Raw genomic sequence first — 9,638 nt, 5'->3', positions numbered from 1 at the left:
AAGCGCTACACAAACATGGTAGTTAGCATAAACTAATGGTAAACCCCTATAATGCTAAATCAATATACTAACATGGTATTAGCAGACGCTAATGCTAAAGCGCTACACAAACATGCTATTTAGCACTGCAATATACTTTCTTTTCTTCTTCTGTGGTCGGTGTGGAACTCAGCCCTCCATCTTCTTACTGAGTTAGAATAGCAGGAAACGGGATTTATTCCGTCTTCCACAGTTTAAACTGGTTTTGAATGTTTTTGTTCTCTTTGCTGCTTCTTCTGGTGCCAGTTGGTGGTTTATTGTTATTTTGCAGTCATTCTGTTTCTCCAGGGACATTTTTTGTCTCATTCATTTCGGTTGTTTTGCAGCTTTTTACTTGGGGCAACATGTTTCCTGTTTTTGTCGCCTCTCGTCTCTCTTTAAGCTCACGTCTACATCACACCTGCAGTCGTCTTGTTCCTGTTCTTGTCTAAAATATAACATCTCTTTGCCGTTTCGCCTGACTTTGCCACTAGAGGAAACAGTTGGAATAAATTGATTTGCATCTAGAACAGACGGAAACCTTTCTGGGATGAAAACGTGACTCTGCAGGATGGACAGGTGAAATAATGACACTGACTCTGTTTTGGCGTTCCCTTCTGGGACGTCATTCCCAGCTGCAGCTGCTCGATGCACCAGTTCAGCTCCCGGTCCAGCTGCTCTTCTGGGCTCTGAAACGAAGACGCAGTTAGACATGAAGAAACGAGGATCATTCCTCACAGTCCCTGTTGCACGTTTTGGTCAGAAATGCTACAGACGTCTCAGGTTTTTCAGAATAAAGCGCTAACAGTCAAGCATGGTGGAGGTAGCGGTATGCTGAGGGTTTGTTTTACTGATGTTCAGCCGATGTTGCACCAGAATGTTATTAAAAGTAGAGCTGCAACTAATAATTATTTTTACGAGACGATTATTATAATTAATAAGATTTTAAAAATCCCCACATTCTGGAGATTTTTCATTTTTATACAATATTAGAAAAGCATTAAATATGAAATAAATATGCAAATAAATATACATAATAATGACCTAAAACACAATAAGAGCGTTTCTTTACTGAACACTTGATTATTTGTAGCAAATGAAGCATCTGCAGCTAAACGTTCGGCTCGTTGTGGTTATGGATCAGTGCAGGACTGATCCGGTGATTATTATTTACATTAATAACTGAAGATCTAAAGGACTTTTTTACTTTATCTGAACCAGGTGAGGCTAAAACATACAATTTAAAAGTAAATATATTTACAGACAATGTTTATTTGCCCATTTTAGATGCTAAATATTTATATTTCTTGTACAGTTTTGGCTTCTTCATTTCTTCTGAATGTGTTTTTTAGGCAAATGTTTGTTTTTTTTCAGTTCGTAAACTCCAGCTAACAATTGATTACTAAAGTAGTTAATGATAATTTTAATAATTGATAACAAATCATTTCAGCCTTGGTTAAACCTCCACTAACTGCGAGTTCAGGGCTGAACGACGTGGCTGGAAAACTTAGCGCCATATAAACGTTTTTCATCAGTGGATGGAAAAAATCACTGATTATTATTTTTTGCTTTAAATATCTGGAATCTTGCCAAACTTTCCTGTTTTATCCAGTTTTCCCTCCAGTTTTTTAAATTTTATTTCTTTTGCAGTGATGAGACAAAGTGGGAAAACTTGAAACTGCTCCAGTTACTTGTTGCTAGGCAACCAAAGAGCGAGTTAGTTGATTCCACAAACCTGGAATATTCTGTTTATTGAACATTCAATATCCCATCAGTTGTTTTATCTACTGATATTAATCTACAATATGCATCGCGATACGTATTGCTATTGATTTATCGTCCTGCTCTTTGTGCTGCCATCAGCATATATCTGGTCTTGTATCAATACTTCTAATCTCGTGCGGGTGTATGTAAACTTCTGACCGGCTCTTCCTCTTTCTGATTCTCTTCTGCCGGTTTCTGCCGAGTCTCGGAGTCGGACGGCTTCTTCTTCCCAGATTTCTGCTTCTTCTTCTTCTTTGTTTTGGTCTGATCTGACGTTTCACACGCAGTGGCGCCCCCCTGTGGTCGGGAAGGCCCTTCCTGTTGGTTGCCTAGCAACGAGGCGGGTTTTGCAGCCTCTGCCGTGTCCATGTCTTCTGCAGGAGGGATTTGAAAGTTGAAAGCAAAAGCGGAGGTCTGCCCCGTGAAGGTCGGCGGCGCGGCTGGCGGCGGCGGCGGCGCGGCGGTGTCGCTGCCCGTGACGAAGTTAAATCTGAAGGAGTTATCGCTGGAGGTCCAGAGCGACCCACTGCTCTCAGCTTCAGCCGCCGTGGAGATCTTCGAGTCTCGAATATCTGTCGAAGGAAAATGTTGGACGATACGGCTGAAAAACTTATCACAATTTAGGCGTTTCATATCAGCATCTATAATTATTGATCAGTTTTTTTTGTTTTAAATACCTAAAATATTTCCAAACTGATGGGGTAACATTTCCTCTTTTATCCAGTTTTCACTCCTCACTGTTGTTTTTTATTTGTAAGCATTTATGAGACGAAACCTGAAACTGCTGCTGCGCCAGTTATCCAGCAGGTTGTTGCTAGGTAACCAAAGAATGAGCACGTTAGTTAATGCCACCAACCTAGCTTAGCTAGCTGTGAGTGTTTGAGCATCTAAAGTCTGTCTCCTGCCTACATCTCCCAGAATGCCGTGCAGTTCTGGCTCAGAGTTCAGTGAATATCCTATATGTTGAATATCAGACATATTATATAGATCATATATCTATCGCAATATATATTGTTACTGATTTATTGTCCTGCCTTTTGAAATTTCCCACAGTTTGTTTCTTTATACTCATAATTTTATATATATTTTATTGGGATTTTATTCCTTGGCTCCAGAGCTTTTTTTTTTTTTTTTTTTTTTAGCAAATAATGGAGAACAAACAAAGTAAAAAACATGTTTAGCTTTTTATAAATCACAAATGAAAACACACGTAACATACATAATAAGGTGATCTGGTCAGATGAAAATAAAACGGAACATTTTGGCTTCATGTGGAAAAGAGCAAGAACGTAACACTGAATTTACAATTCTCACTACGAAACGATCTTAAACCTGGGATGGGTTAGATCAGAGGGTTAGAGTGGCCTAGTCAAAGCCCAGACCTGAATTAAAGAGTTAAAAACTGATATTTACTGATGCTCCCCATCACGTCTGATAGAAATGCAGCAACTAAATGCTTCTTTTATTCGTAAAACTAAAAACAAAAATGCATCATTATCTTTTCACCTTTATTAAACAATTATGCGGTGATTTAAGTTCGTCAAGAAAAATCCCAAAATAATAAATGGAAGTTTGAGGTTAAATAAATTAACTCGTGTGGATATAAATAAATCACGCAGAATGATGCGCACCTATGAACAGCAGCGTTTCCTCGGTCATGTTTTCCTCGAACCTCGATGGTTTTCAGCTTAAAATTCTCCTTCTGCTTTTATTTCACTCGAAACCGACGAGTTTCAAACACCAGCGGCGAAATACATGTTTACTAAAAACACTAATACAGCTATTTATTCTGATTAACCCATCAAAATGTTCAAAAACGTTACATACATACAAACTTACTGCGAGTGTCACTCTGTATTATGTCCGTCTTTCACTCTTTCCCCAAAGTCAAGTAGTTCCGTTTCCAGTTTTCATGTGATCTTATCTTAATCTGTGTTTTTAGTTAAAATAACACACAATGTTCTTTAACTGTTATTTGTTGTACCAACGGAGTAAAAATCCTATATAAGAAAAGAAAACTAATCCCTCAGTAACTGTTTTTGTGACATTTCACATGATCGTCCTGTTCCGATCAAAGACATAGCGTCATTAGATTAATCTAAACAAACGTCCATCATTATGTTTTGTTTTTTAGATAAAAGCAGGCGGAGGGAGTCGTCTCCGTGCGGAGAAGGGAGTGACAGTGAGGGGATTTGAAAAAGTGGCGGGCTGCTCTCCATCCATTTCCCTCCTGTTTCAACAACCACGAAGGATTCAGAAGAACATTTGTCCTGAGTTTAGAGTCAACATTCCGTCTCCTGTTGATCTTTACAACCACTTTTACAAAAAACCGGAGTCTGACTGAACACAAACACTGCTTTTTGACTTTCCCTGTTAAGAAACGTATAAGGTTTCAGTTATAAAAATGTAATATTGTTTGTAAGAAAGCTTATTATCGCTTTTTTGTTTTATGCAATAAAACAGTGTAGCCTCCGAAAGAAAACGTAAACCTGTGAGTGAAGTACGAACAACAGATAGCAATGGAAATAGTTTTATTTGCTCGAATTGACCAAAAATCCCTCTTCGGATGCTTGATAGACTCCATTCATACCCTCTGTGGTTCATGCGAGTAGACGGGGATCCTCATTGGCTCCTTTATTGGTCACGTTTCGTCATCAGGGCAGTTTAGACCAATCGCGTTGAACAAAGGGCGGGGCTTAGACTTCGGCTCCGGTTAGCTTATAAAACCCGCGTCTCGCCACCCCCACCAGCATTGAAGACTGACGACGTGAGAGGAAGAACTTCAACTGCGACGTGAAAACAAACCAGAACGGTAAGTCCTTTAAATTACCTTCCTTTTTATTCTTTTCTCTTTTTAATATCAACATTAATCGATTGTGTGATGTAAGTTACCTTTAATGCGGCTTCCAGCCAGTTGATAAACGTTGAAACCGTTAACAATAAACCAATGCGCGCCATGATCAGTTAACTCTATTGTGGTGCCAGTAAAAAATCATTTTAAATCACGCTACATGGTGTAATACTCTATAAAATATGAATTTGTCATTTTCAAAGATGCATTTTTATCCTGTAGTGTTTTTGGTGTTAGCGGTGTTTTATACACATTTATATATCTTCCTAGCTTCTTTGGTAGCAAGCTGGCGCCATTTTATAACCGTCTTTGCCAGCTTCTAAATAGGCGAGCAAAGAAACGTGTGTGTCCTCTGTAGCTTAATGGTGGCTCCACTGAGGAGGCTTTAACTCTGATTTCACATAATGTGGTCTTTTAAACAGTAGGCGCCATTTTTTCCCGCTTTTTTGTAGACATTTCTACTTCAGTAGCTTTTGTTGTTTATATTCCAGCGCTCCTTCCCCCCCTAATGTATGCGACCAGATGTTATCACCTACCCTCTGAGGTCAACCGTATTGTGTCGTTAATGTCGCCTATCTTGAGTTGTATTCGGACGAATTGTAAATAAGGATAACTAAAGTAAAGTTTTATCAACAATTGTCTTCTTCTCTTCCACATTTCCGACCTGCAGTTGGTAAGAAATGGCTCGTACCAAGCAGACCGCTCGTAAATCCACCGGAGGAAAAGCTCCCAGAAAGCAGCTGGCGACCAAAGCAGCCAGGAAGAGTGCGCCCTCTACCGGCGGCGTCAAGAAGCCGCACAGATACAGGTACACCCGCTTTGTCCCGGAGCACAGATGATTACTGTCGGCTGTAATGTACGGCGGCGCGTTAGGGTCATTGGAGATGGACGGAAGAGTCCATTTCTGCCTAAAGTCTAGGAAATGAATGAGTTTGAGAAGTTGAAAATTTGCTGGGGGGGATTATGAATTGAAACGTCAAATTTTTCTAGAGAGAATTTTAACTTTGAGATTAATCTTAAGTTTATAGGAAATTTAAATTTATGCGTTTAAGTTCATATAGGAAATCAAAACTCTGAAAAATGTTTGACTTTCTGAATTACACCTTTGTAATTATGCATATATCTGCGACGCACCAATCAGATTGATTCCCTTTTTAAAGTCTAGAACCCACACATGAATGTAACCTGTTGGTGTTTGAATTTATCTCAAATTGTATAAAAACTCACAGTTTTTGCTGTTAATAAAATGTTTGATGAATGTGAAATTAATTTGAACTCTGCATCCACCATTACTGCAAGTTTAGGTTTGGTTATTAAAACCACTAAGCTTAAAGGATCAAACAAACTTCTTAATATGTGTGTTTATTTTATTGATGCTGTTTTTCAGGTTAAATCAAAAATGTCTTTGGATTAAAAATGTCTAACAACCATAAAATGATTTTGCTCAACAGCTTCCTGAGCTACTAATCCATTTTTTGCTATTTAAAATCCGTTTCCAATTTTTTTTTAGCAATCATTGTTGTTCATCCTGCAGTGTTCACTTTCACACTTTCACAAAAATACTTTTAGGGTAAAATTGATTATTTAGTGACACACTATTCACTATGTGTAGTCGGGCTTCTTCATGTCCAAACTTTAAATATGTGTGTGTGTGTTTCCAGGCCCGGTACCGTTGCGCTGCGTGAGATCCGTCGGTACCAGAAGTCCACTGAGCTTCTCATCAGGAAGCTGCCGTTCCAGCGCCTCGTCAGAGAAATCGCTCAGGACTTCAAGACCGACCTGCGTTTCCAGAGCGCCGCTATCGGAGCGCTGCAGGTCGGATATTTTATTTTTGCCTCGTAAATAAATTGGGGTTTGCTTGTTGCTAAACGGCCCGTTTCCCTCCGCAGGAGGCCAGCGAGGCCTACCTGGTCGGCCTGTTTGAGGACACCAACCTGTGCGCCATCCACGCCAAGAGAGTCACCATCATGCCCAAAGACATCCAGCTGGCCCGGCGAATCAGAGGCGAGCGCGCGTAGACGAGCCAGTCGAACCTTTTTACTGGGCAGGGGGGCGACGTTTTGTAAATTTCAATTTAACAGCATGTGTGGTTTTTATTTGTAGTTTGAGGCGTGTTTTTGTACTCCACCGACTTCTGTACAACGCTTAATGTTTGCTAACTTGTTAGTCTGAACCTTTGCTATCCTGTCTGCATGTCATGGGATTTTCTTGTGCTGTAAATAAACTTTCTGCTACCTCACTTCGATCGCATTTTCATTTCCAGTCCATTTATAGCTGAAGTTTATCACATTTATCTCTGATGCTGAAATGTGTGAATTTCACAACAAAGACGGTTCTGCTGACATTTCATGAGAATTGGAGGTTAACAGAACTGGAGGGACAAGAAAATAAAAATGTTTTTGTAGGAAAGGGATTTTAATCATCATGGATGAAAAACTTAAAAGATTTTTGCACATTTGCAAATTCTTTTGAACTCAATTGAAGAAATTTTAATTCAAAAAAATCCTTCAAAATGTTTGCTATATTTAACTAAGTTTATTATATTAAGTGCTAATTTTTGGTGTAGCAAAGTGAGTTTTAGTAAAAGTTTTGGATATAAAGATACTTTGACTTGAGTTTGGAATAATCAGATTTCAGATTAAAAACTAACTTTACTCCTGAACATGAAGGTGTTAAACGGGCCGGTCCAAATGGATAAAGTGATAAACATGTAACATTAGTAAATAATATAGCTGATTATAGATAATCCAGGTTGGTTTAATCGACTCGCTGTGCAGTTGCTTAGCAACGACCTGCTGGTAACTGGCAGCGGATTCAAGTTTCCCCACTTTGCCTCAAAACTGCTAAAAAAAACAACTTGAAGTGAGAACTGGGTTAAACAGTTTGAAAATATTTCAGATATCCAAAATAAAAACTAATCAATAATTAGCTATATTGACTGATATGAAACTTTCACATAATTTTTCAGTCATATCGTCCAACCTGGATCTGAATGCTGAAGCAAAGAGGCTGCATTTCTAACAATGATTTTAATTCAAGTGAATAAAAGACGACCCAACATTCATCGGACAGTAAAGGGACGGGTCCATTAAATCAGTCCACATTATTTTAACGAATAAATATCCACCCAGAGAAAATCTTCACTCCTCCTCGTCCTCCTCCAGGTCGGGTAAATGTTCGTACAGGTGCTTCTCCAGCTGAGTGTCGATGTCCGTGTCCGACCTCATGATGCACCACAGCAGGAAGGCGGTGAAGGCCAGGCTGATGGGCACCACCTTCCACCAGGGCCGCTCGTGCTGGCTGCCCAGGGACCGGTCCACCCTCCAGGTCCGGTGGCTGGCCATGCTGGTGGAGAACTTGATGGGTTCGCTGCTGACCGCTTCGTCGTCTGACGATGGTTTGGACCGGGCCGACGCCGGGGAGGTCAGCGATAGCGACCTCAAACTGTCCAGGGGGAGAAGGCATCTCGTTAGCATAATGCTAATGCTACTAGTTAGCACCAGTTGGTTTAATACATTAAAACTCCTACTCTTTCTGAAGCTCCATCAGGTGTTTGCTAATTGCTGCTGGCTAGTCTGAAGGAGCTGAGTTTGTTTACAACATGAATTTTGCTTTAAAAAGCAAAACCAAGATTGAATTATAGTGTTTATTTCCTTTGATTTTATTGAAAGGATGCTATGTTCTGGTCCAGGCCTCACAGTTACTGACTAAGCTGCAAAATATCCGTAATACCTCAGAGGAATGTTTCCAGGCATAATGATGGAAAGTTGAGTGGAAGGAAGAACTACGGTAGAAAATTTATGTCATCCAAGTATCTGGATTAAAATGTTCTGGGCAGGAAGGATCTCCAGTAGCAGTCAGGCAGGCAATGGATTTAAAAAAGCCTCTGACTTAAGACTGTTGCTCTATGAGGGTTTCACGGTTATGACATGCTAGCTGCCAATTTTCCGAGCAGCAGATACGATATTCCGTAGAAACACGTCCTGGATTACTTGCTAGCCATCTCTGCTGATCCACCTCGTTTGCTTTTGCTAATAAACTTTAAACATCTGTCTGGCTGTATGGTTATAAAGACGTGCAAAGTGAGGTTGGTGTTGGGGAACATATGGCTTTAAACTCATCTATGAAGACTCCTTTTCAACTCCGCTGGGATTTGGGGTCAAAGTTCAGGTGTTTTTTGAGCTTTTGAGATGCTAACTAACTAGCTGCTCTTGTTGCAGTGGTTATGCATCAGAGATACAATTTAAGGGATAATAAACAGGCTTGACTGCCAAGAAACAGTGCAATAAGAAACAAAGCAGAGGAAACTTATTTCTCTACCTTTTCTCGTAAATGAAACGTGAATCATTCATGACGCTTTGATTAATTCAAAGAAGAAAAACTGACCCGAATATTAAAGTCGATTAAAACAAGAATTTGCTCGAACTCTGGTAACAAAACCCATTATTTTATTCAATTTATACTTGATATTTTTCCTTCAGGTTAAACCTCAGTAGTGTGAGGGTCATTGAAGTGGCGCTGAGCCCCGGTCAGAGATTTACACTCACCCTACGGAAGCCGACGCGTTTTTAATCCGCATTCCTCTACCAAGGATCCTAGAGGTGAAACCACTGAAAGCTCGTCCTGCTGATGGAGACATGTCGGACTAATGGACATCTCCACACAACCCGCTTCTCCAGCAACCCCCGTCAGGTCACGTAACACTGCATTGTGCAACGCTGAAACGCTTCCGGGTCAGCACTGTGACTCCTGCTTCGAACCGTTCCGGAACTCTCCGTCTTTTCTACTTTCTTTCTTTCTTTCTTTCTGTTTTGGATTTTTGTCGTGATTTTTTTTGTAGATTTTCTGAGGTGTATTGACTTAATTATGTTTTTTTCCCCTTCAATTATGCAACAAAATTAGGATATATAACAACCTTTAGGTGAAAGAAGTGTGCAGTAGTAGTAACAACAACAACAACAATAATAATAATAATAATGTGTGTGATTTTGTTGTCTAAATAACA

General features: G+C 39.9%; 3 protein-coding genes across 3 annotated transcripts in view; 1 reads left to right on the top strand and 2 right to left on the bottom strand.

Annotated features, from left to right (window-relative positions):
• The window catches only part of lg19h8orf33 (linkage group 19 C8orf33 homolog), a 4,463-nt gene extending 830 nt beyond the window's left edge, over positions 1-3,633 (bottom strand). Inside the window, exons 1-3 of the mRNA XM_008436337.1 lie at positions 3,414-3,633; positions 1,942-2,354; positions 617-707 (exon numbers count right to left, since the gene is read on the bottom strand). Of these exons, the coding sequence (XP_008434559.1) occupies positions 617-707; positions 1,942-2,354; positions 3,414-3,441 (532 nt within the window). The 5' untranslated portion in view covers positions 3,442-3,633. The remainder of the gene's footprint in view (positions 1-616; positions 708-1,941; positions 2,355-3,413) is intronic.
• An 850-nt stretch (positions 3,634-4,483) lies between these two features.
• Positions 4,484-6,872, top strand: h3f3d (H3 histone, family 3D). Its single transcript, XM_008436336.1, has 4 exons — positions 4,484-4,594; positions 5,304-5,441; positions 6,295-6,448; positions 6,523-6,872. The coding sequence occupies exons 2-4, from the start codon at positions 5,314-5,316 to the stop codon at positions 6,649-6,651; spliced, it is 411 nt and encodes a 136-aa protein (XP_008434558.1). The 5' UTR covers positions 4,484-4,594; positions 5,304-5,313; the 3' UTR covers positions 6,652-6,872.
• A 771-nt stretch (positions 6,873-7,643) lies between these two features.
• Positions 7,644-9,377, bottom strand: uqcc4 (ubiquinol-cytochrome c reductase complex assembly factor 4). The gene is made up of 2 exons (XM_008436335.1): positions 9,181-9,377; positions 7,644-8,077 (listed from the first exon to the last, which is right to left on the bottom strand). Exons 1-2 carry the CDS (start codon positions 9,270-9,272, stop codon positions 7,774-7,776), a joined length of 396 nt encoding a protein of 131 aa, XP_008434557.1. The 5' UTR covers positions 9,273-9,377; the 3' UTR covers positions 7,644-7,773.
• Between the last annotated feature and the right edge of the window lie 261 nt (positions 9,378-9,638).

This window comes from Poecilia reticulata, linkage group LG19, assembly GCF_000633615.1.
Source record: "Poecilia reticulata strain Guanapo linkage group LG19, Guppy_female_1.0+MT, whole genome shotgun sequence".
Lineage (NCBI taxonomy): Eukaryota > Metazoa > Chordata > Actinopteri > Cyprinodontiformes > Poeciliidae > Poecilia > Poecilia reticulata.
Note: the sequence above shows the minus strand (reverse complement) of the source record. Positions and strands in the feature narration are given on the sequence as shown.